At 46.2% G+C, this 26,095-nt stretch overlaps 3 protein-coding genes across 5 annotated transcripts; 1 reads left to right on the forward strand and 2 right to left on the reverse strand.

The window, feature by feature from the left end:
• Positions 1–124: 124 nt before the first annotated feature.
• Positions 125–7,319, reverse strand: KCTD17 (potassium channel tetramerization domain containing 17). 3 transcript variants are annotated; one of them, XM_065741310.1, is made up of 7 exons: positions 7,098–7,319; positions 6,434–6,542; positions 4,597–4,688; positions 3,560–3,655; positions 3,110–3,235; positions 2,256–2,391; positions 125–836 (listed from the first exon to the last, which is right to left on the reverse strand). In XM_065741310.1, exons 1-6 carry the CDS (start codon positions 7,317–7,319, stop codon positions 2,302–2,304), a joined length of 735 nt encoding a protein of 244 aa, XP_065597382.1. In that variant the 3' UTR covers positions 125–836; positions 2,256–2,301. The 3 variants fall into 3 exon arrangements, with proteins under 3 accessions (XP_065597382.1, XP_065597381.1, XP_065597383.1); XM_065741309.1 differs by lacking the exon at positions 2,256–2,391 and adding an exon at positions 1,840–2,078 and having other exon boundaries at positions 7,098–7,307; XM_065741311.1 differs by lacking the exon at positions 2,256–2,391 and having other exon boundaries at positions 7,098–7,307.
• A 7,684-nt stretch (positions 7,320–15,003) lies between these two features.
• Positions 15,004–17,790, reverse strand: LOC136052711 (3-mercaptopyruvate sulfurtransferase-like). Its single transcript, XM_065743025.1, has 3 exons — positions 17,699–17,790; positions 16,488–17,121; positions 15,004–15,944 (listed from the first exon to the last, which is right to left on the reverse strand). Exons 2-3 carry the CDS (start codon positions 17,080–17,082, stop codon positions 15,646–15,648), a joined length of 894 nt encoding a protein of 297 aa, XP_065599097.1. The 5' UTR covers positions 17,083–17,121; positions 17,699–17,790; the 3' UTR covers positions 15,004–15,645.
• Positions 17,791–17,951: 161 nt separating this feature from the next.
• Positions 17,952–24,978, forward strand: LOC136052712 (thiosulfate sulfurtransferase). Its single transcript, XM_065743026.1, has 2 exons — positions 17,952–18,561; positions 24,598–24,978. The coding sequence occupies exons 1-2, from the start codon at positions 17,988–17,990 to the stop codon at positions 24,894–24,896; spliced, it is 873 nt and encodes a 290-aa protein (XP_065599098.1). The 5' UTR covers positions 17,952–17,987; the 3' UTR covers positions 24,897–24,978.
• Positions 24,979–26,095: the final 1,117 nt, after the last annotated feature.

Raw genomic sequence — 26,095 nt, forward strand, 5'->3', positions numbered from 1 at the left:
ATGCAGCAGGAGATGCCCCAGTGCCCAGAAGGCAGGCTCAATTTCTGATGGCTCCAGGTGATCAATCCTTTTGCCCAGCCTCCCAACACCAAATTTCTACCACTTGAAATGAGAGGCAGCAAGAAGGAAGAAAGTGTGAGATTTATTTAGGAGCCACAACCTGGCATCTTCAGACAGAGCAGTGAAGTGAATCCCTGGCTCCCTGAGGCAGGAATGCTCTTGCCCTACCAGTCTTGTCAGCTGCCAGTGCATTCCCAACACATACCCAAGCAGCACACACCTGTCTCCACTCACCCATCCAATATAGAGATATTTAGGAGGACAGGAAGTGAGACACCAGCAAGGTGACACCCAGAAGAGGGGCACTCCACCAGTAGTGCAGGTGACCGAGAAAAAAAAGAAGCAGCAGCACTACATTTGCCCCCTGGGCAAAAGACCAGACTAGTTGCCTGCAACTGTGAAAGGGTAAGGAGTGGTCCTAATGCAGATGCCACCACATCGGTTTTCGGGAAGTGAGCAAAGTTCTGCAGTGGTTGATCACTGATGTCCCCAGCAGGGGCCACTGTGACACTAAAGAAAGCCGTTCTGCTAGGCATAGGAGGGGGCTCCAGCCCCCGCAGCTCTCCTTGGAGCACCTGACCCCCCCCCCCAACTCTGGGCAGAGATGAGTTTGTAAAAGTCAGTAGCTGAGTGTGGAGTGTGAAGGGGGCTGCGGGTGTCACTGCAGCACAAGGGGCTGTCATACGCTACCGTACAAAAATAAAGATATCAAGCATAAATTAAAAGGCTGGAGTGTAGCGTCAGGATCACATCCTCAGGCCTCTGGGTTGTAACAGCTAGAGAAGGAGAGAGAGAGAGAGAGAGAGAAACCAAATCAAAGAAATTATATAAAATAAAAAAAAAAATCAATTGAACATATAGGGGAGGACAAGAAACGAAAAGGGAAAGAGCACATGACAGCGGAAACAAGATATAAACAAAAAGGAAAGGAAAAGGGAAAAAGGAAAAGGGAAGGAAGAAGGAAAAGGATTGAGCCTAGTGGGGAAAGAGAAAAAAAGAGGGAGAAGTCTTTGATTAACACACACTGGCCCCACAGTGTGATAACACACACTCAGGTCCCACAGCCATGAACAAGGAGGCTCTTGAACAGAGAAAATGAGAAATGCCATCCAGCTAACAAGTGTCCCCCATTAGGATGGAAAGTGGCACTGAGCACCACCACTTCAATAAGAAATCTGTTTTCCAGCTAGAGAGAGGGGTCCCCCTGTGAAAGCTTGCTTTGCTCAGCTGCAGATGGGCAGCCTGTCTCAGTAGGAGACAGAGCAGAGGTCCCTTACAAGCGTAGCTGCAGGAACATCTGGAGCTGGGACCCACAGCTTCCACTGCACTTTCACCACCCTCTGCCACTGCAACTGTCACAGAGGTGGGGGGAGGGAAAAGCCCAGGGAAGCGTGAGCAGGGAGGTGCAAAGAAGCTGCAGGAACGGATGGTAATCAAGAGAAGTGATCTGGCATGCATGGCAGGCAGCCACACGGTAGGCGTTCCCATGTACCACCCCTGCCTGCTTTGCATTCTTCTCCAGCCCTCCTCCTTACTCCCGGTTGCACTTTCCCTGCTGCTACCAGAGCCTCCAGTCCAGAGCTGTAAGATCAGCTTGGCAAATGAAGACACACGTATGATGCAAATCAGAAAAGCCACCTTAGGAATGACTCAACCTCCCCCAGCTTTCCCCCTCCCCAAGCTCTACAAACCAGGACTTTATCCACAAGAGGGAAGAATGTGAGTCACTCATGCAGAGCTCAAACTGGCAGGATCTGAGAGTGCAGATAGGTATCATACCTGCAGAGGAGGAAAAGTGAGGAGCAGAGAGAGATGGGGCCCTGAGCAGGGAGCACTCGGAATCTTGGGTTAGGGAGGGGAGATGGGAACCTGGTCTGCTGGGAGGAGGCTGTGAGGGGCAAAGAGAGCAGAGGGGAGGATGCTGGAGGCTGGGGAATAGGGTAGGATGTCCCAGGCAGGTGACAGTGCAGAGATGGAGACAAAGGGGAGCAGGAGGGAGTGTCCGGTACATGGACGGTCTGCAAATAAAAATATAATATAAATAAACCATCAAGTTAAAAACACAAAGCAGCAGCCAAGGTAACAAGTCCTCCCTATGAACTTAATCTCCAGAGAGACTCCTGCTCCCAGGGAGGACTTTCCCTCCACCCCACGCGTGCCCTAGCTCTTCCCTGCTGCTAGCTGTGAGTTCTCACCAGAAAGGTGGATGGGTCTATGCTTGGGGGTTAGTCTATTTTTTCCTCAAGGATTTGCTGCACCTTTCTCTTCTGCTTCTGCCTCTGCTTCCTCCTCCATCTCCTGCTCTTCCTTCTCCACGTCATCCTCTGTGCTCTGCAGGCCAGCATGCAGGACAAAGGGAAGAAAGAGCGGAGACACTTGCAAGATGAGCCATGGCAGTTCTTGCTGACACACAAGGGCATAAAAGCAATGGTCATGATGCTGAAATAGAAAGGGACCTTTCCTCACAGCCAAGACAGCTCTGGGTCAGGGGGCAAAGAGACTCGTCTTCTTCTGTAGCATCATCTAAGGGCAATCCTTACAAGTGTTGTGATCCTGCTGCTCAAGAGCTTCCATCAGTTGCTCCTTCTAGTATCTAGGTGTCTACAGGACATCATGCAATGCCACATGTTCCTGTCCTTCCCTCCCAAGGGGAGCAAGTGACCTCCCGTCCCTTAGATGGGACTCAACAAGGAATGAGAATGCTGCAGAACCTTTGGGGAATTCACAGCCTAATGGTAGAGTGACACACACACAGCGTGGTTATGTGGAGGCATGGGGGGGATTTTAGAGAAGCATGAGAAGTGCCAGCGTCACTTGGTAAAGCTATCTGCCACATATAGCTAGGCACCTCCACTTGGAATACATGCATTCCTTGTTTTGGGCCATGGGCATAACGTCAAGGTGCTGAACACACCAAAAGACCCTGTATATCACCATCTATTTCACTACTGAGTGCTCCATGATCGCAGTAAAGAAAGGAAGAGGGGATGAACAAGAGCAAACTGTTTCATAAGCAACAGGAGAAAGGCCATAGTGAAGTTGGTCTCACCTTGGCTTTGTGGCTGGGCTCAGAGCTCACACCACTGGGAGAGTTGTACAGTTCCTTGGAGACCACACACAGGAACTCCGTCTGATCCTCATTCCCATAGCTGTAGCATGAACCAATGTTCACAAGCTAGAGAGGATAAGAGAAATGATAACAAACACATTACTGCAAACTTCCACTTCACCTAGGGAGTAAGGGAGAAAGCCCATCACTCAATAGGACTCCAGTCCCTGACCTCAGTAGAAAGGCCTTATAACTAGGCTGAGTAAGTGCAGAGAACAGGGATGTCCTCTAAGCTTCAAGAGAAGAGGCAAGAGACAGTAGGTGTGGCAGCATTATCAACAACTGACCCAACATTCTCAGTCTTGATTGAGGGCTGTATGGATACCATACAGCCATCCATCTGTATTCCAAAAGACAAGTCCTCACCCTCCTCTTCTATCCTCCCCATACCTGCTCAAAGCGCCATCCATCTGACATAGTGGAAACCATTTGAGTGAGCTCCTCTTCCTGGCACTGTAGCACACGGTAGACATGTTTAGGAGGTACCTGACAGAAAAAAATTGCAGATAAGGGTGTTGACAGAGATCAAATGCTAAAGGCCACTGCCCACATGCAGAAGGAAGAGGTAGCACCCCTTCCTCTCAGACCTATCCTTCTCATCACGTCCCAGATTAAAGATAGGGTGGAAACCACAACCAAGCCTTGTACTGCACTGTTTTGGGGAGCAAGAACAATGCTATCACTTTTGGAGAGAAGGGACTGAGTTGAGAGCTTCTTGCAATGTCCTCAGAAGATACTGGCCTCTTTACAACTGGGAGTTTGCGTTTGTCATCAAAAGTCATTTATGCAAATGCCACAAACGCTGATGGGGTTTTGCAGGCACAAAGTGATTGCATTGCTGGAGGCTTACATCCTAAGGCAGACATGATGAAAAGTGAGACACCAGTCAAGACTCCCAGAAGACAGTTTTGAAAAGGTTATTAGCCAAGACAAGGTGTGATTGAGCCACAGGACTGATTCCTTGTGCTTCATTGTCTGCATTTCTCTTCTACAGACGTTTCTTCACCTGTTTCCTTCAGGATTCTCTACAAGTATCCCCATATTCTACACTGTGATTACACTCTCAGGACTCCCCGTACCAGAATACTCCTTCCCTCAACACCTGTTCTCTCTCACCACAAATATCTTTCCATATCCCACAGCAACTAGCAGGCTTCTTCCAGAAGCCAATTTTGTTACAGAGGCTACATCCAACACCACCTCAGGAGCTGCAAAACAAATGTGGAACTTGTTTATAGTGACTAAATTGGTGTTAGCCTGTCCCCAAGCAAGATTTTGCTAAACAGAGATTAGCACATAAACTCTAATTAGTTGCTCCTTTCCACTCCTTGCTGCCTCTCCCACATCTGCTCTCCCTCTAGATTTACTTCTGTCTTTCAGCATTTCCTTCTTCCTTCACCACCTTTGTTTGCCATTTCCCACCATACCTGAGTCACTGTGTAGTCCTTCTCCTCCAGTCGATCCTTAATTAACCGGATTAAAGGGACAATGTTATAGAACTCTGCTTCTTCCAGGATCCCTAAGAAAGAATGACAAACCACAAAGTTAACAGACAGATTGTTTTTAAGCCAAAGAAACAACTCTAAGTACTCTTCACAAGGTTGTGTCCCTTGGATGAAATACCCAAGCCTTGCACAGAACTTTAAGAGGTTCCTGTTGCTTGAAACCCTTATAGCAGAGAATTGAGCACTGGCTCTCTAGTGTTATGTTCTACTGCTCACCCCAGTTTCTTTACACTGTCTACTACTACAGAAACAGTGAAGGTTGGTGTCAAGGTCTGCTAATATATTCCCAAGGAAGAGGAGGATTTCTGTGAGAGTCCAAAATCAACTTTCAGATTACAGGTCAAGGAGAATAAATGTAGGACTCATGCTCTCAGTGACCACTATTTAACACTTTGCTCAGGTCCTCTTTGGAAGGTAGAGAACTACAATTTGTTCTGACTTTTCCAGCAAAAGACCCCAGAAAATTCCATCTTTCCTCCTGGGCAAGTTAGAGTTGCAGCCCTGTATGACTTCAGTCTTCGGTTCTCTCACCTGTGCTTCATCACTAAACAGGCAAACAGAACTATTTTGATTTTTTCTGCACGGCGTCTGCATTCTTCACCTCTCCTGACACACTCCTGCTTGCTAATAAGCCATCAGGGAAAGGGAGGTGGGTTCTCAGTGGGTTAGTAAGGGGAAGAAGGCCAGGAACCAGCAATCTCAGATCAGCATGCAGACAGAATTAATGGGGGTTTGATCCTTCTCCACCTGAGCACTCAGACCCATTCAGAGTCCCTCATTCAGCCATGAACCCTCTAACGGGTTGGTTTCATGCCAGTCTGTCTGTGTCAGGAGCAAAGGGCAGTGGACAAGCTGTGAACAGAACAAGACTCCTGTTTATGTTTCAGTTCTGGTGTTAAAAGCCTTGGATGAACTCTGTCTGACCCAAGGGCGACAATCAATGACAAGTAAGGAAAATCTCTGAATCCTGATTATTACAACTCTGTAGTATTTTATACTTTTTTTTTTTTGCATTATAACTCATAAAATGATTTTGAATAAAATACTCCTTGGTAAAAATAAATAAGAGAGGCAAGAAGGCTAATGAACCTGCAGAAACTGTGCTTGGCAAGGGCTGGACAACACAGCCTGTCTTTGAAATTGGCTGCTTGTTAGTTCCTAACATCCAAAAAATAATGAGGCATTGGGGATCGCTGGCTTGTAACACCATGATGATGTTATTGAGTTATCCTATTGGACTCCCTGTCAACATCAAATGAGGGATTGGTTTGTTTGGCTTGCTCCACTGGAACTGCTACAGCCCACAACCCATCAGAGCACTATTAGCATACATTACATGTCACTGATTAATTATGGGGTTTATTACAGTCAGTTGGTCTACTTGGTCTTCTGGGTTTTCACTCCTAATTAGAAACACTCAGTCATTAACACAAACCTCAGTCACAAAGTCTGGTTAAAAGTATATCAGGAACAGGTAATAAAACTGTTTATCAAGGATAAGAGACCTAGTCTGCTTCCATCTCAGTGACACCTCTGCTCAACTAACAGCCATAAAGCCTCTGTACATGCAGGATGCCTTCTTCACCTTCTTCATTCCCACTTAGTGAAGGGAACATGTTTTCCAAGAGCTGCAGGGATAGCCTCAAATCTCCCACACCAATCTTCAGAAGGATAATGAGAGACAAGGAGGTCAACTACAAATCCTACTGTGCTGCTTCAGCAGTGGTTAAGTGAGAAGCTTCTGAGCTCCAAGACTCACCCTCTTCAGCCATATCTTTATCCAGGACCAGCTTCCCGTGACGGAGAAAATTCAGGATGGGCCCAAAGTAAGTAGGGTCCCGGTCTATCAGGTATGCACCAGTCTCATCCTAGCAACAAGAGGTAGACCACAAGGTGAAAAAACGTGGGGCATCTTGACCTGCACCCATCTGCAATTCACTCTCCTGAGATGCACTACACTTGTCTTGACTGTAGCTAAGACAGCTTCACTCGGATTTTAACTCCTGCATTATTATGCTCAGAATGTCCATCTCAGCACAGACCAAACCAGCTAAGAAAGCCAAAAAACCTGACCTCAGGCTCCTTCTGCAACCGTGCATACAGGCCTGGTGTGAGGGAACAGGGACGTCTCACAGGGGAAAAGGTTGAGTCCGGCAGGCAAATCCGAGGTGTTGCCCCAGGGCATTTGGGGTGATGGAGCAGCAGGGGTGAAGGGGAGGTGACCTTGTTTTTCCTAGGTGGGGAAATTAGGTGCTGGGCTACAACACGGTCAGGTGGCATCTAGCAAGAGAAAATTCTTCCTGGGAGAAAGTGTAGGTATTTTCCTCTGGGTTTCTCCTACAGCTGTTGGGGTCTAACTCCATCCCTCCACCCCTCCCCGTGCTCAGAGGGGCATGGTGCAGTAGGCAACCCAGCTGCCTTACCCGGTCCAACTGCAGCTCCTCTCCCTGGCACAAGCGACACAGGAAAGATTTCTGCTCCCGGCACAGGGTCTGCCTGGTGGTAAGGAAGACGGTGCCCCCCACATTGAGCCTCACCCACTTTGCCTGGGCATCATTGGGGGATGGGTCCCAGCCGCAGCGCAGCCCCACAGCACCCTTCATCTCTTCCCCGCCCTCCATCCACACCCTCATCCCCCCTGGCATGCAGGGACAGCCGCAGGTGCTGCCTGCTAGGGAATGCTGGGATCTGTAGTTTGTCTGCTCTCCTTCCGCAGCAGCCGTGTTCTCCTTAGGGGCAAGAATCCTCCCTACGTCTGCCCAGGGAGGCTCCAGTGGGAGAAGGATGCTCCGTGCTGCAGTTATTTAGGAGTGGGCAAAACCACAGCCTCAACGCTCCCTGGCTTTTCCTCTCTTTCAGTTTACATTGACCGAAGGCTGGCCAGCACTTTGAGAGTATGGACTGTTATGCAAAATTCCTCAGTGTTTGCTTCCATGAACACCCTCCCTGGCTCAGGAAAAGGTTCTGGGAACTGTAGTTTGCAGGAACGTGCACAGAAGGGGTGCTGGGAACTGTAGTTTTCCCAGCTTGCTGTCCTGGCAAAAGGGGATGCTGTAATACATAACCCTGACTCTACAGCTAGTCATTTGCTTGCTTTGAGCTGTGGATCTTGCAGGCAAGCTTCTCTGGAGTCAGAAAAAAGAACTGATCTCTGGCAGTCAGCAGATTAAGCCGGTCAGCACTGCACTCCGCAGCTTTCCCTTCAGGAGATACATTACCCCAGGCTCACAGCACAGTGCTGCATCAGTTGCCACACAGCTCTTGCTGCAAAATGTGCAGACAGTTGTCTTCTTGCTAACATATGTAGGGACTCTTCTGAGAACAGTATCTTGGATCTGGATGAAGTGCTGGCAGGGGGGCAGGAACAATTTTTCTTCTGACTTAGAAGAGTCGCTGATTCAGCAAATGTTCCCCCCACCCCCCCCAGTATGGTCCTACCGCCACAAACCATTCCAGACAGAGACCACTGGCTATTTCCCAGCTCTGATGCTGTCTTGCCTGCAGAGAGCTCAGAATTTAACCCTGCTCTGCGTGGATCTTTACCTCTTCCCCAGGCATACCACATGCTGAATACCAGTGTGCCAACTCAACTGGTCCTTGCTGAGCACAGCCCTGCCTCTGCCACTTCTCCTGCCAAGTTAAGCATGGAGCTCAGCAGCTCTTACCCACGGGACTCCGTTCAAATGCACTTCTTGGCACATACATGACCTGAATAAGTTCTTTCTCCAGCAGCACTGCTTTCCCCTCTCCTACCTAAACACAACCTGCCTGCCAGGTGAAAGAAGGTGAAGAAGGTGAAGCACGCTGGGGATGGAAAAGAAAGGCTGATGTTTCACCTGAATGTGGCCCAAAGTCTTCCTTCACCTAAAGCAATACTGTGGCTCCTCCTTTGTTGCAAACTAATCATGTTGCAAACTAATCATGCCACTAGTCATGGCAATGCAGCACTGCAGAGACACCACTGTGCCCTGCAGACACTTTGTTCTTTCACCTAGATCATGGGTCTTTTGAGGTGGGGGTTACCAGGGGGAAGAGAGTGGAAAAAAGACAAAGATCATGTTTTACTCACATTTCTTATCTTTTCTTCACTCTCTCTTTGCTTAAAAATCACTCCCTTTTAACATCACAGAACATGAGTGTAGCATCACCCTTCCCCCAAATTACCCAGAATTCTCTTGACAAAGATGTGTACTTTGCTCCTTCTGTGCAGGAATGCAAAGGGGATTGGGAGGAAGAGAGGGTAACAATGAAAAGGTTTTGAAATTGCTGACCTATAGCTAACTTAAGCACAGGAACAATTCAGCTGCTGCAGAGTGTAAATTCAAATAACTTTGGATTTCCTTTAATTTATATCAAAAGCTTGCCAGCTCTATAGTGACCGTTAATAGGGAGAAGTTTTTTTTTTTTCCTATTTGCATGGAGCAGGTCCATTACTAAATTAGTCCCCAGCCCCCGGGTCACTCTCCATTGAGCAGCAGAAGACATCAAGGATGCTCAGACCATCACCAGCCTGAGCTGAAGCATCACACAGTACAACACAGCTCTGTGCTGTGAGATTGTTAACTTCCTACCTCCAGCTCTGAGTCGAGTCATGGCATATCCGAGAGCTCTGCATTACACTCTGGTGTGTTAGGAGTATGAGATCCTGTCAGCTCTGGCAACAGTTGCAGCAGAGACAGAGAACTGTGACTGCCTGATATGACTGCAGCGGTTGAAGGTGGCAGCCTACTGCCCCTTATCTTCACCTCAAAGAAATCTGCCCTGCCTTTGTTTTGTTCCTTTTTCTGTCAAGGGTTTAACTCGCCTCCCTTTCATCCAAACCTGTTTCACAGCCCCTCGGTCTCTTTCTCCATTTTAGGTCCAATCCCTTGTTTTTGATGCCTTCCTCTACAATCTCTCCCATGCCAATGTTGCTCATGGGGCAGGGATGGTCTGTGTTCAGAGCACACCCTCTTCCATCAGTGCTATTCTTCATCTGTAGCCAACACTTGCTCACTCTAGGGCAATGGGGTGAAAGGCAAGTAGTTCAACTAGAAGTAGTAACATGTAACTACAAACAGAGGTCAAGGTACATCAACCTCATCCCTTGTTTTCTGCATTATACAGCATGAGCTTTACTGGAACTCCCTCAGGCGAGGGAGTTTCCTGTAGTAAGTGAAAATCTCTTTTAGAAAGAAGAAAGTCGAGGGTGAGTTAACAATTGAAATGCTATAATGAGTAGCTGGGGTGGGCTAAATAAGAGCCTGATTTGCACATCATCACCAGACACAATCCTGAGCTGCCCTTATTAAGGTCCATTAAAATTAAGCAATAGGACAGAAGAGAAATAAATTCAAATAATAAATGGCTGTTCTTCCTGCTTTGATGATAACTGCATACAAAGCATTTGCACAGAGACAGCAGCAGTCAGGAGCTTATAGAGAGCAACATCACTATGCAATGTCATACAGACCCAGTGAATACAAAGCTGATCACAGGGACCAGTTGCACAGACAGAACAGGGGCAGGGAAAGCTGGGCAGCCACTGTATAGATAGGTAGAGGGCCTGAACAAGGACAATGGGAAGGGGTAAACTAAGCAGCAGACAGCAGGCTTGCTGTGAAAAGCTGCAGAAAGCTGCAGACACTGCATGCAGACATACATCACAGCCCGAAAAGTCCAGCCAAGCACATGGTATGTGATGCATCACTGAATCTGCAAAGCTGCTCTTAGGAACTGTTGAGCTTTGGAGCATCAGTAGGAAAAGGAATCACCATGTGTCAGCATAGGCAGTGTCACCAATCAGGCAGTCTGCAAACACATCATTTAATAATGAACACACTGTGGCATGAGGCACTGGAGAAGAAACCATCTCCTCTCTTCTCTTAGGGGGAGGGCAAGTAACACTGATGTTTGCAATTAAACCCACAGCAAACTGGGCAAAGGAAAAATCCTACATGGGACATGGTGGCGGGAGGAAGGCAGTTCACTTGTAACTAGCAGAGCTCAGTTTGACTGCCAGATGAGGCAGGCATGTTGGACCAATAAGAAGAAAGTCCCATGGCATGCAGGAGAGCTGATCTTTCTCCAGTTCTTTTGAGCAATGCAGGTAAGAGTGATTACCATTCCTCATGCAGTGGTCATTAGTGGGAAGAGACAGTGGTGCTGCTTTGGGATTTGGGAAAGTTTGTGGGGGAACAAATGGCCCACAGGGAAGTTAACCGTGAAACCATGCAGTAGGATTGCACAGAAGCAGGTAGGGAAGAGGGTAGCAGGGGTAAAGAAAACAGGTGAGGAACATAAAACTGTAGGACTGTCATTAGAGAACTGTTCATGCTTAATCCCTATTAAAGGTGGAGCTGTGTTGCAAATGTGTGATGAAATGGAGCTGGAGGTGCACGTGAGGGACACAGTAATGGTCCTAGAAGTTGAGGAGAACCTCCATATGTGACAGAATGCTTGTTGAGGTAAAGGATCTGGGGTTACTAGTTAACAGACATCTGAATACAAGCCAGCAGTGTGCCCAGGTGGCCAAGAAGACAAATGTCATCATGACTTGTACCAGAAATAGCACAGCGAGCAGGAGCAGGGAGGTGATTGTCCCTCTGTATTTGGCACTGGTGAGGCTGCATCTCAAATACTGCATTCAGTTTTTAGCCATTCACTACAAGAAAGATATTGAGGCCCTGAAGTGTGTCCAGAGAAAGGCAACGAAGCTGGGTAGGGTCTGAAGCACAACTCTTATGGGGAGCAGTTGAGGGAAGCTGGGATTGTTCAGTCTGGAAAGACTCAGCTTATCACTCTCATGATCTGAAAGAAACTTATAGCAAGATGGAGGCTGGCGTCTTCTCCAAGATAATAGTAATAGGATGAGAGGGAACGGCCTTAAGTTGTGACAGGAGAGGTTCAGATTGGATATTAAGAAAAATTTAGAGTGGTGCTGCAGTGGCACAGGCTGCCCAGGGAAGTGAAGTCTCCATCCCTGGAGGTGTTCCAGAACCGTGTGGATGTGGCACTGAGGACGTGGTCAGTGGGCATGGTGGGGATGGGCTGATAGTTGGACCGGGTGATGTTAGTGGTCTTTTCCACACTTAATGATTCTGTGATTCTATGATTTTCCTTTCCCACTAAATTTAGATCCACAAGTGGACTTACCAGGCAGCTGCAGTGCTTCCTCTTCCTTTCCTTTACTACTGCTCCACAGAGTGCACACACCGCTACGCTGCCAGGTGCAGAGCAGATCCAAGCCATAATCACCATGGTCTCATCCCTGCAGGGTTGGGGATATTCAAACTCCCAAGGCTGATCTGTGCTCTGAAAGAGGCACAGTTTTTCCTTGACCAGATTGCTTGTTTGTAAGTCCAAAGCTGGTCTGTAAAAGCATTACAGACAGTAAAAAATACCAATAAAAAAGTTTACACATTGACCTCAAATTCTCAAACTTATGTAAAGCTGGAAAAACCCAAGCCTGAAGTTAGCCACAGGTCAATATGACCCTCTCCCCATATCAGGGTTGATTTTTAGGCTACTTCTCATCCACCAGGAACACTATCTTACCCAAAATATGCTATTCCTCTTTCCCAATAGTAAATTTTCTAGAGAAGAGTTATAAACATTGATGATTTGCACTCACCTCCACTTCTCTCCATCCCTGTTTCCAGTTCCATAGGAAACCCACCCACTGAGTCAGAGACATAAAGATCTGCAGAACATTTTTAGTCCTGGTGCAAGTCCCTTCAGCTGTTCCATATGTCCAGTAGCATCTGTTATGGCTCAAAATAGGCTTTTATAGTCTCCAGGCTTTGAAAACTTTGTCTCAATGTTCCTAGTTCTTTGCAGTGTGAGAACAGATCTCAGCTAAAGGGAGGGAGAACATCAGAAGACTGTCTGGGACAGATTTTCGGTATGTGATGTAACAGAAACACAAAATATCTTGGTGTGGGGAAGAAGTTTTCCATTCCTCCTGAGAGGGGAAATCAAAGCTAAGCTAAGTGCTTGGTAAAAGATTTGCTGAAAGCTGGGAAGCAGAAAAACTGCTGAGAAAATTTTGTAATTCTAAAGGCAGCAGGGAAAAGAGCAGTTTAGTTCTGCAAATCTTGGCACACTTACCAGAGAGGGGAAGGGCCCTGCTGGGTGCCATAGAGTCACGCAATCGAAACACAGAGCATGGGGAGAAGGAAATATTTCATTTTGTCATCTCTGGGTGACTTGCAGAGCTGCACCAGAAACTTCTGCCAGACACATTATAGAGGAAAGAAATCAGGATCAAGAGGAAGCAGATTCCCACTAACACCAAGGACTGCTCTGTCCCAAAAAGAAACAAGGGCAGCACAGCAGTGTGCCGGATACTTGGAAAGGACAAAAGACAAAGCTAGCCCCCTGCATCTATTGTGAATGATGAATACTGAAAGAATGCATCCATTCTCACTAAGAAACAAATTTTCATGGAGAAGTATGGCAGGCACAGCACTCCTGTCTGCCTGTTTGTACATATTGACAAAATGTGACACACAAAATCCACCACACCCAGAAAGTAAACCTTCATGACCTACCACACATAAGCTTGGCTGGCGGAGCAAAAAGCTAAAAATCCTGAAGAGATGTCAGAGGCCAAGACCTGTTATAGCATTACATATTAGACAACACTCTCTGTCCAAATATATTTAAGGTGTCTTAAAAAGCAGGGTTCTTGTTGCTCACATTGGAAGGCCCATCCACAGAGAGTTTAAAACCTATCAGCTGATCCACACCAGTGCTTATCCTTCCATTTTTATCTCAATACCACACTTCAGCTTAAGAAGCCTTTTTCAAGTGCCATCAGTTAGAAAAAGCATCAGATGTCTTACATGATATGTGGACCAGTTCCTCCCTTTCTACTTCAGGAAACAGTTGCTAGAAAATTACCCCACTTGGATTAAGGCAAACTGTTGCTACCAGCCTTTGCAAACACAGCAATTAGATGGGTGGAGAGATCCATAAAGAGGTAGAGAAGAAAATCTTTCCCCAGCAGGAAGAATAAAATTAAACAGCCAGTTAGATCAGAAGCTGATCCAGAATGGTAAGCCTTCACAATTTTCAAGATGCAACCTGCAAAAACAAGCTCTTTGAGGAAGTTCAATCCCAAAGAGCTAAATGGAAGCTGGCGAAGATAAAGCTTTATTAGATCATTCAGATCTGTGTCTTGCTCTGCCCCCTTAAAGGTCACTCGTTTCAGACTCCTGTGCACTCTGTATATTCAACACTTGCTGCAGTGTCAGCCCCAAGACCCTAAGGAGCTAAGCTGCTGGAGGAAATGCAACTAAGGAACTTTAATGTTTCCAGCCACTGGAAGTTGGGGAGAGGGTGGAGGGTGGGGAGCGTGGTGGAAAAGAGTCAGAATGCATGTATGGATGGATAGGAAAAGGGAAGAAATCATCTGAATAGCAAAATTCTAAACTTTATAGGAAATCCACAAAAATGGAGCTCATGTCCGTGTAAGCCAGGGAACATAAGTCAAAGCAGATGCAGACAATAACCTTTCTCCAATGGAGCTGTGTCCAGCTGCTGGATTTAGTGCCTTGGTAGGGACTCTGCAAGTCTGTGACTATAAGCATTCACTGGAGAGCACGACCACATCATCTCTGATATCAACAGGCACGTGTTGCTGCACACTCAAGAACAGAACCTCAGTTACCAGTGAGACACAATTGCTGCAGGCTTTTTAATTTTTTTTTTTAAGGGAGAAAATCCTAGGTAAAGCAAACTGTTGAACATTGGCAGGGATACCTAAGGAGATTTCAACTCTCAAAAATAAGGCAATGGTTATGGGGTAAAAAAAGAATCTTGCCATTTTGAACTATTCTGCTGTAGGTTAGAGTTGCACTAAGGTTTTTAAGGTTACATGGTAAGCCTTGTGGAAAGAATGGGAACACTCATTGAAATGAGTAAATGTGGTCACTCTTTTCCCTCCCCTTCAGGTTGTTCCCACTGACAGGATGTGACACCCGTACAGTCCAATTTTCACTACGTGAACTGACATTCAGTCTTTAAGGAACAGAACTAAGACTGACTAACATGGAGTTTAAAAACAAAAAAGCAAGGACTGTAAGGAGGGAGATGGCAAAAAGACCCAAGAGAGAAGGCATACCATTATCTTTCCAGGTCCAAAGAACTCCTTGAGAATAAGAGATCACTGAAGAGGGAAACATCTCATGTGAATAACCTAGACAATTCCCTGGAAAGAATTCAGCCAAGCAACACTTAGATAAGCTCCATTCAGCAGAAAGACCTTGAAACAAATGTTTATTTGCTCTTTTTTAAATTCCAGGTTTTGTTTTGTGTTGGTTTTTTTGTTTGTTTGTTTTTGGGCAGGGGGGGAAGGGATTTTGAACCATGGGGGTACAAAATTGGCTAAGCATATACATTGCAGTTAAGAGTCCAAATACAAGAAGAAATGTAAACTAAGTCTCTAACCTCAATGAATGCCAACTTAGAAGCCACATTTCCTCCTTTAAAAGTTTTGTTTTTTCCCTCAGCTTTTCACCCAAAACAGCCCTGATATGTATGGCTGGCTTCTCGAACAGAGGCAGAGAGTAAGACCATGAGGCACAGTTATACAAATATGACCATCTTGTGACTAAACATGGTGAATGCCTTGAGTCATAAGCTTGGCTTGACTCAGTTACATTCCCACACTGCCACCAGCACTCTCTCCTTTACATATGAAACTGTAAAGAGGTCACAGAATCACATTATGTTTGAGGTTGGAAGAGAGCTCTGGAGATCATCTTGGTCAACCCACCTGCTCATGCATGGTCACCTAGAGCAGGCTGCCCAGGTTATCTTTATGTTCCTAAAGGACTGGGGAAGGCGAAAGTGCCAAAGCACCACGTGTCCATACACGTTCCCCAACACCTTCACCTCATGACACTTAACCAGGAACATACAAACTCAGTTTTCCCAAATCCTGTTTCAAGGCAGATTATCTGTATGACTAAGAGATGAAGCAGCTCATTACACAGTCTTCCCCTTCCCCTCAGAAATAATATTTTCAGGCTGTGCTCTCATGTACCATTCCACCCAGGCCCCATCGTACACAGCAACATCTGGTTTGCCACAGAGGTATGCCCCCAGAGCCACATGACAGGCAGTGACCCCAGAGCCACACGTAGCTACCACAGGCTTTGAGAGGTCCACTTTCTTCTCTTGGAACAGGCTTCTGATCTGCTCTGGGGTCTTCTCTAACCCAGACTCTGTGAGAAAACTGGTGAAGGGGATGTTCAGGGAGCCAGGGATATGACCAGGCTCAATTCCTGGAAAAAAAAGCAGTACACAAAGAAATTAACTTCTACTGTTTGAGAGAATTCTACTGCAAAATTCACCCTCTATTTCACAAGAAGCATTTACTGCTTAATGTATTTTGTTTAAATAAAAAGCATAACATTAATTTTTGTTAAAGTTCTGCTCTTCCTCTCAATTCCCACCACATCTTCCATCCATCAGAGCAACCCACGCTACAGTCTCTCAATGAAGCACTTCCACAGGCTCTTCCAATAGAATAGGAGCACCAGTACATGGAGAAATTAATACACCTCTTTGAGGTGTATGAGAACTGCTTTCCTCATCCCAGCCCTTCAAGAAAAACAAAACAAAAAAACAGCTCTCCCACTCCTGAGTTTCAAAGACCAGCAGCCAGTCCAAGGGCAAAAAGAACAAGTGAATACATAGTTTCAAGTACCATCCCATAAAGAAGAACCTTATTTCCCATCCCTACCTCTACAAGAGCCAAACTTAGAACACCTTAAGTTCCCTTACTACCCTGGCTTACTATGCCATTATCTATGCAGGCACATTACCATCTCGGGGCTCTGGCTCTATTCCTCGGAACCGTCCTTCAACACGTGCATCCACAACTTGGAAGCGATGGGAATCCAAGTTATCTACGATGTCTTCGTAGGTTTTCACCATGCTCTTGTCCAAGGTGGCATGGAACTCAGTGGGAGCTACCTGGGTTTTCCCAGAGCTCAGAGGAAATCCCTCTCGTAGCCAGTTCTTCAGGCCACCATCTAGAAGAGAAACTGCCTCATGTCCAAAGACCCGGAACATCCACCACACTCGTGGTGCTGAGAAGAGACCTTGGTCGCTGCCGTCGTACACCACAACATGGGAGTCATTTCCCACACCCAGCTTCCCCACATACTCAGCAAACTCATTGGCCTTAGGCATCATGTGATCGTAAGGTGAAGTACGATCACTGCAATGGTCAATGTCAAAGAAAACTGCACCAGGGATATGGCGCTCCTCAAATTCCTGCTTTGGGTCACGCTTCATCTTCGGCAAATACCAGGATGCATCCACAACCTTCAAGGCCTGTCCAGTTTGCTTGGACTTGATGGCTTCTGAAAGCCACTTGGCAGAGACCAGAGCACGGTAGAGGAGTTGTTGCGACATTGCTTCCAAATCCTGGCTGAGGCTACCTGAGAAACCTGTCTGCAAAAGCAAGAAAGCTGCAAATAAAAGGCCAGCCTCACAAAAAGCAAGCCAAAGAAGTATTTAAGTACCAAAGCCTTGTGTATGCACTGAGATGCTAGCTAAGCCTACAGTGAGAAGTTTGCAATCACTGAATCACTGAGGTTGAAAAAGACCACTAAGATCAGCTAGCCCAATTGCCAGCCCATCCCCACTGACCATGTCCCCAGTGCCACACACACATGGTTCCTGAACACCGCCAGGGACGGTGACTCCACCACCTCTCTGGGCACCCTGTGCCACTGCAGCACCACTCTTTCTAAGCATAAATCTTTCTTAACAGCAAACCTGAACCTCTCCTAGCTCAATGTTCCAGCCCTCAGAATAAAGAGTCACACAGAGCTCAACCTAAACCTTGCACCAAGCAGGGTAGCTATGCCCACGGCCCTTCGCACCCAGCACTGAGAACAGCACACGGAGTAAGGCAGCCCTATGACCCTGAGGAGACGGGTCCCGTAACGAGGGAGGCTTATCCCGCAGCACCCATCTCCCTGACACCCACCACCCCGAGCACAAGTGAAGTCACAAGGCCCTGTACCTCCGCGCCGGGCCTCTGCCGAGCAGCTCCCCGACACCAGTGGCCTCCGTCGCTTCAAGGGGCGGGAACCAAAACCCTCCCACCCCCCGCCCCCGTACCGCCATTTTGTGCGTGTATGCGCGAGCGGAGGGGTGGGCCCCGGCTCGGCTGTCCCTCCCCTCAATGCAAAGGGACTGCGAGGCTGGGAGGGCCCTGGGCCGCTCTAGGGCAGCTCCAGGGGGAGGTGCAGCCCCGACCCGCCCGCGGCCCGGCCCACTGCGGGCGCCTCGTCGTGCCTCAGTGCTCCGTGATGGCGGTGCAGGCGTTGGTCAGCGCCAAGTGGTTGTCCGAGGCCGTGCGGGCCGGCAGGGTCGGGGCCAGGCTGCGGGTGCTGGATGCCTCCTGGTACCCCCCTCAAGAGCGCAACGCCCGGCAGGAGTTCAGGGAGAGGCACATCCCCGGCGCGTCCTTTTTCGACATCGAGGAGTGCAGGGATAAGGCCTCCCCGTATGATTTCATGCTGCCGAGCGAGGCCCACTTCGCCGACTACGTGGGGCGCCTGGGGGTCGGCAACGACACCCATGTAGTGGTGTATGATGGTGACAAGCTGGGCACTTTCTATGCCCCCCGCGCTTGGTGGATGTTCCGGGCCTTTGGGCACCGTGAGGTCTCCGTGCTGAATGGTGGCTTCAAGAACTGGGTGAAGGAGGGCCACCCCGTGACGGCAGAGCTCAGCCAGCCCACGCCAGCAGTCTTTAAGGCCAAGCTGGACAAGACCCTGCTGAAGACCTTCGAGGAGATGATGGAAAACATTGGGTCGAAGCAGTTCCAGGTGGTGGATTCTCGCCCTGCTGGCCGGTTTCAGGGCACTGAGCTGGACCAAGGTAAAGTAGAGGGAACGGCGACTGCTCCCTGTGTAGTAGCAGGGTGAGCATTGGTGGTGGAACAGATTCTCCCAGCCGGCAGGCACGCCTCAACCCAACTCATGGATTTACCTTAAGGGATGTGCATTTGAGCACTTGGATTCCAGCATTCTCATTGGATGCTTTTTTTTTGTAATTCGTTGTAAAGCAGCAGGAGAAAATAGCACAAAAGGGAATGGAAAGCACCCAGAAGTCTGCAGTCAGCTGCATACAGAATCTCTCTTCCCTCACCCTGCAGGAGATAGTAAGAATGCACATGGGATGAAGCAGAATGGGAGATGAGAGCTTCCAGGGGTTTCTGTAGGGCTTAATCTTGTACTAACAGATGCACACAAACTAATCAGTATTAATCCAGGCACTTCTCACATTAATGAATGCCCTAGCAAAAGCCCAAGTTGTTTCAGGCAGCGCTGTAACCCAAGAGACATTTTCCTTTTTGCTCAAATTCCCAACAAATAACTTCTGGTCCTGATCGTGGTGCTTCTGCTCTCAGCCATAAATCTAGCAAGAAGGGAAAGCTCCTAACACATCCCGGACATGCAGGCAAGAGTTGGACTGTATGATCCTTATAGATCCCTTCCTACTTGGGGTATTCTGTTAAAGCTATCATCCTGTTTCTTTTTCAATGCAAATAACAGGAATTAAAATTGATGTTGTTACCTCAATCACTGGACATGCAAGCAACAGAGGTGGAAGAAATACTGTGCAGTGGGGAAAGCTGGTGCAGCAGTGTGCCTGGAATGAAATTTGAGTTGGTTCCTAAAGGAGGCTTGTACTGCATAACTTAAGCCTTGGTATACCACAAAACAACTTCCCCTAAAATCAGAATCACTAAAATGGTTTTAAAAGTGGGAATTTTACAATCAAAAGGAAAAACTCAGCAGGAGTGGTTTGGTCGGAATTACAGTCTGCTCCAAAGGGGAGGATGTGTAACAGTCTTGCGTGGTCTGATGGCTGTGCTGTGCTTCTGCATTGCACATGGACTTTCAGAGTTTCATTGTGTGTGATGCTTTGCAGCCATTGAGTGGGACATTGTGTCCTAAGCTCAGAGGGTCTCATCCTGAAATGAATTCCCACAACCAAACCTCAGAACTGTTTGTCTGTAATGGCTGTGAACACATAATAATCATTTGAGTTGGAAGGAACTCTTAAAGGCCGTCTAGTCCAACTCCTTTGTAACAAACGGGGACGTGTACACCTCACTTAGGGTGCTCAGATCCCCTCCAGCCTGACTTTGGATATCTGCGGACAGGGAATCCACCACCTCTCCGGAAACCTGTTCCAGTGTTTCACTACCCTTGCTGTAGAAAACTTGCTTCCTTGTATCCAGTCTAAATCTCTCCTCTTTTAGCTTGAAAACATTTCCCTTTGTCACATTGCAAGAGACCCTGCTAAGGAGTCTACTTCTTTCTTATAGGTCCTAAGTGTCTGTGGTGAACCCCAAACATGCTTGACCTGTGCTAGGCACTGTGAAAGGTAGGAATAATAGGAGTGACAGAGGAGGCTGTTGCAGGGAGAGGGCAGTTAGGCTTATTGCTTATTCTGTTTTCTTGTCTACTACAGTCCATCAAAGTGAAGGTGGAATTTTAACCTCAAAACATGAATAAAGCACCCCTTGCTGATGGAGGTGATGGATTTCATATTCTCTTTCCCAAAGTGGGAGTTGTCACCAGGTGACAAATACTGCAGCCTCTGACAGCATCTTGGAAACAGATTTTTCCTTTGAAGTGAGTCAGCATGAAACAGTTTATTTGTGGTAGTCCAGTTCTGCTTCCCACAGCAGATCCAGCAGGGTAAGCACTCCATCTGCAGCTGCTCATTCTGCAAGAGCTCAACAGCTTTCTGAGCCAAGCTAGCCAATAGCTGTGCTACAGCCAGTGGTAGGTAGAAGGTAGCGCGTACACCTAAAAGGGTAATTTGAAATCAATGCTGATTAATTACAGGGGTCATTCAATCAGGGAGGAGAAACGTAGCCTGCAATTTAGAAAAGAAGAATGGTCTTGAGGTTAAGGAACTTAATGTGTTCTCAGGTGATTTCAGTTTAATTATTGCCTCAGCTCTTGACTTCCTAATTAAGTCCATTAATCTCTTCTGTTTCATGAACTCCATCTCCAGAAGAGGCTAATTTCAGCTGACTCTTTTGTCTGCTTAATTTTTTCAGCTCCTTGTGGTAGGAATCATCTACCCCCATTTTGTTTTTATATAACTGTTACCTTGCTAGTACTTAGGTCTCTAATATTTGAAATAAGCCATAATACATGCTTCATTTTTAGTTGCTGGTAGAGGTTTACACAGGTTGCCAGGGTGGAGAAAGATAAATGATGTGCCTTTAAGCTGGATCTCATAGGTCTTAAATACAAATACTACTTGGAATGAAAATGAAGCTCTGATGTTTGTACATAGTGTGCATGTACAGCTAATCAGAGTGGTTAAGTGTCCCTACATGGTGCTGTGTTGCTGGAGGTACTTGTGTTCTTGTCTCCCATACACATACACTATTCTTTGGGTTCTATTCATTTTCCAAGCTCTCAGATCTCCCAAACAAAGTTTTTGCTTGACTTGAATGTTCAGTGGCAGGAAGAATGAGATCCCTCTCTTCTCCAAATGCAGTCTGTAGTGTAAAGCACACTGACTCTGCTTTGCCCATGGAGTAATACTTGAGGCACAACATGAAGATTGAGGCTTTCAAAGTCTGTTTCATCCCACAAGAGCTTACAGTCAAAGGTGTCCATCTTATGACCAGATTGACAAACATCAGATGCCACAATGAGCATCGTGCCAGTTCTTCAAGTCAACTCTTGTGGCCAAGTACATGCACAGTGTTTTGACACTGGTGGCAAAGGCTTATTGATCTGGCTGTGAGGATGTATCAGGCCAGGACTGAACTGAAAGTTTTCCTTCCAGTGAGTTCAAGATAGGTCAGATGAAGTCATTAATAGAATGTAGAATAGAATGGTTCATTTGAAAACATATGGTTTGAATGAAAGAGAGAGAAAAACGGAGGCAACAGAGGGATTTTGGAGGGAACAGCTATTTGTACTCTGTTACTCCGGGAGTTAAATGTGGACAAGGCACAGCTTTTATCTTTTTGCCCTTAAGAAATTCCATTTGGAGGTTTTGTCGCAAAGGGTAAGTCTGTAGAGAAGGAACTGTACTCTTAGCTAGATAAATAGCCAATAAAAAAGAGAGGTTTAAGCAAAGAACCTAACAGATGTGGAAAAGGGGATTAAACAGTGAAGAAGATAACATATTGCAGGTTACAAAGTGTGAGGAAGAATTGCCAGAAGCCAAGCTGAGTGAGAGAGACTTGGCAAAGGAAATTAAAACAACAAAAACTGCTGGAGCAAAGTGAATAAAAAGAAAACAAGGAGAGAGAGAGTAAATAAGGTTGCTATGCAGTTAGCAGGGGTTCTGGGTGAAAGATTGTGTACAGCTTCAGAATTATACTGAGGCTGTGCTACTGGATTTTTTAGTTTTCTGGATGTCTTTTTATTTTTTTGTACATGGATAGTATTCTGATTCAGTGTTTGGTTTTTTTTCTGAGGATATCATCTATTATAGATGAGCATGAGAGGTAGCAACAGGAAGGGGAAAGAGGCAGAAATAATCATTTTTAAGTAGAGTATATAACCAAAAGAAATCCATGTGCTTAAATCTGTGAGGCAGATAATTTCTCTCCCCAAGAGAAGTAGAAAATCAGTTATGTGACATTGAAACTTAATGAGACATTTAATAAGTAGATCACATCAGAACATGGTTCTACAGGAGAAAAACACTAGCAAAGCTTGCATTTTTACTTAGGCTAGGAGGTACAGCATAGTCTATGCATCTGTTGATCTAATAACATCAGTAAACTAATGGTTTCAAAAAACTTTTTAATAAAACATATTTGAAGTGAAGGCAGAATTGAATAAAACACCTTGGTAAATTTGCAGTCCAACTGAGGGCTCAATTTCTTTGACAACAGAATTGATCTGCAAAGTCAGAGAAAAGGAAACACTTATGCATGGATGTAATGTTTGATCCTTTCTTCCAGCTATCAGAGGTACCCTCAAAGTAGATTTGATCCATTTGAACCTCACTGATACCTTGGACATATAAGGGGACAGTTATTATCTCAGTGTGAGAAGAGGGCAAGTAACACAAGTACTGTTTGTTGCCCAGGTGAGGGAGCTAGAAGAGAGGGAGATGATAAAACTTCCTCAGCCACTCAAGAGCACTTCTTCAGCAGTCCAAGGAGCTGTGGTGGTGCAGTGTCAGCTAGTTTGTCAGCTGAGCGCCCACACACAGGAGTAAATGCTGTTTCTACAGAATTCCCCAACGTCCACTTGCAGAACACAAGCACTGGTCTTTCTGACAAACTTTTGACTTTCTCTACAGATGAAAGCCAAAATACTCTAAAATGAGACTTTTCAGATCTGCTCTGCCCCTAACTAAATATTTGTTTAAGAACAGTGAATATAAGACTGCAGACTCCAGAATTAGGGTGAAAAACCTATGTATTGTGGGCAGTCATGGCCATTAGACCTGGAACAGCTGAGAACCAATTAGTGACCCAGCAAGTTTCTTTGAGCAAGGGCTGGCCACTCTGGTTCAGACCGCAGGATTTCTTGACCTTAGAATACTTCCCCAGTGCCCTAGGATGGTATGAGGCTGCAGTTCTGTGGTTCACAGACTCTTCTGTGTTGGTAGAACAAAGACAATGAGGGTCCATGTTGAACAACAAGAAATTTTGCTGTCTAGGAATGGCTTTGTATATAGGCTCCTACTTTTGCCCAGCTGAGCAAAAATCCCCTCTTACACAACCTTATAATCCTGTTTCCTTGTGGCATGTCCTGTCATGTCATGACATCATTTTGTATGAGTGATAGAACTGCAGCATCATTACAGCAGTGCCAGTTTCTGGCCAAATATTACTTAAATCTTTTGGCTACAGCAAAGATTTCCTTCCTCAGTCTGTCCCTATCTCCTGAGATCAGCTGCTCTAATGCCTTAGGGAAGTCGAGAGCTATAAATGAAAGACTACCATTTCTGAAGCTTTCCCAGGGCTATCTTGTTATAAAGTCAAACCTAGCAAGGAGCCATTCAAGGTAATGTTTAATGTTTTCTGCTTTGACAAGGCTTGATCTAAAGCCTCTCAAAGTTGATGGAAAAACTTGAGTTGAATATAATAGACCTCAATTAGACCTGTAGTGAGAGTTTCAAGGATGTGATGAAAATCTCATCCGTTGTATTTTCACACATGCTTTTCTCTAGAGAACTTGTTCTTGAGATGTAAGTTTCAACTTAACTGTATTGGTTAGCTATACCAGTAGAGAAACAGAACTCAGACTGGTTTCATCCACAAAGTGGATAAGAAGTGATATAAAAATCTGAATTCTTACTCCTATGTCTCTCTTAGATCATTTGCTAGATTGACCAGATCCTTTGCTAGGAACTTCCCTGCAGTGGTGCAACAGGGAAGGAACCAGCACAAAAGAGGAGATGTTAGAAAAAGAAAAGGAATGCTCTCCTGCCTCTGAGGATCTGGGTTCACAGGAAAGAACTCCAAAAAGGAGGGATCTCCAAAGGAGATCCTTTTTCAGTGGCAGTCAGCCCTTAAATGAGGTCTAAGAATTGCCTTCACCAGTGCTTCCAGGGCTGACCAGGTCTTTTTTCCAGGCTGCTCAGTCAGTGGTTCAGGTTGTGACTCAGCAGTTCCCTTACTGGTGGCTCTTTGATTCTTGTCATATCTAGGACTGCCAAAGCTTTCAGATTCCTACCTCCTATTGCTTTCAGGGGGGAAACAATTTTCTAAGTAACTTTAGCTAAGTTAAAAAACATTTGTCCTCTTTTTAGCCCTCTACTGTTTTGCATCTTCATTGTCACGTGAAGGATCTGAGCATCTTGGGGAGTATCTGCAGTGATGTCTCTTTAGTGTCTCTTCTGTAGGCGTCCTTCATCACCTACATTAATGTCTCCCTGCTCATATTTTTTTCTTCTCGCTTGCTCTTGCAGGACTGGAATCTGGTCATATCCCTGGTGCTGTGAACATGCCCTTCTCAACATTCCTATCAGAAACAGGCCATGAGAAGAGTATTGAGGAGATTCAGCAGATGTTCCTCGAGAAGAAAGTGGATCTCTCAAAGCCACTGACTGCCACGTGCCGCAAAGGTGTCACGGCATGTCACATTGCCTTGGCAGCCTACCTGTGTGGCAAACCTGATGTGGCTGTTTATGATGGCTCCTGGTCCGAATGGTTCCACCGTGCCCCACCTCAGTACAAGGTCACTGAGGTGAAGCGCAGCAAGGGCTAGAGGAAGTGTCATTCCTTGAGTGATGAGATCTAGCAGCTGTCTGTGGCCCAGGGTACAAAAAAGGGAGGAGGTAGAAAAAGGGGGGGAAAAAATCATGCTGATTTATATTTTGCCAATTTTTCTCAGAATGATTAGTGGTTTTCTATCACATCTTGCAGTTTCTCACAATGAAATAAAATCTACTTCTAAGATAATGCACTTATGAACGTCTCTAATAATTTTCTTGCCCCTGATTTCTTTGTGCTGGGTGGGCAGAGCAGCTTTTCAGCATGAGGGAGAGTTGCACTCTTCTCTTGAGGCTTCCAGAATTTCTTGTGGCCTTATAAGAATGCAAGTCCATGATGTAGTGGAACAGGTGAAAACTCTGGGACTAAATTACAGCTCTGGGTGCTGAATACAGGAGGTCCAGGCTTGATTCCGTTACTGACTGGATGTGAGGCTGTTTGTCAGCCAACCAACTCCCTTTTCCAGTGTGGAAAACGGTGGGCACCTTTCCCTGCCTCTCTGAGGGGATCACTGAGCTCACATGAACTGTCTAGAAATGGTATAAGATCCAGATCTACTGAAATAAAGTCTTGTTGATTATCAGGATTGCCTGATGAAAGACTCCAAGAAATCCTATACATAACGATGAAGACTCAAGGACACAGACATGAATCTTCTACTCTCTTTCCTACGCTGTATTTTTTTGTTTGTTTGCTTGTTTTTGGTTTTGTTTGTTGATCAGCAAGGACACTGCTCATCAATGCCATGGTTCTTCTGGTTCCCATGGTGACTACAGCTCATAGATGGAGGAAGGGTTGTTCCGTAGCAACTGTTGCTGCCTTTCAGCCTTCAGCCCACCTCCATACCGTGGACATCAGCAGGACCTGTCTGCTTCTAAGAATCACTTTGACACCACATCAAGGACCATGGACCAGGCAAGAGATAGCTGTGGAACAGGCTCTGCCCCTTGTTAAGTCTTAGGTCTTTTCTATAATGGGGAAACAAACAAAAAAATAAAAGGAGGGAAATGATCCCATTACATTGTAACACCTATGGAACTTCCCAGGTCTGGAAAGTCAATGAAATATCCTCATATTTTAGAGGCCCAGCCGGATCTGGAGGGCAAATGGGGTTGTGCTTAAATCACATCTGATGGCCAGGTGTGAATGGCATGCTGGTTTGTATGCCTGTTATTTCCTCCATGGTTAGATGTT

The sequence above is a fragment of the Cyrtonyx montezumae genome, unplaced genomic scaffold (assembly GCF_038088225.1).
Source record: "Cyrtonyx montezumae isolate F1298 unplaced genomic scaffold, pur_monq_1.0 scaffold_3, whole genome shotgun sequence".
Taxonomy (NCBI): Eukaryota; Metazoa; Chordata; class Aves; order Galliformes; family Odontophoridae; genus Cyrtonyx; species Cyrtonyx montezumae.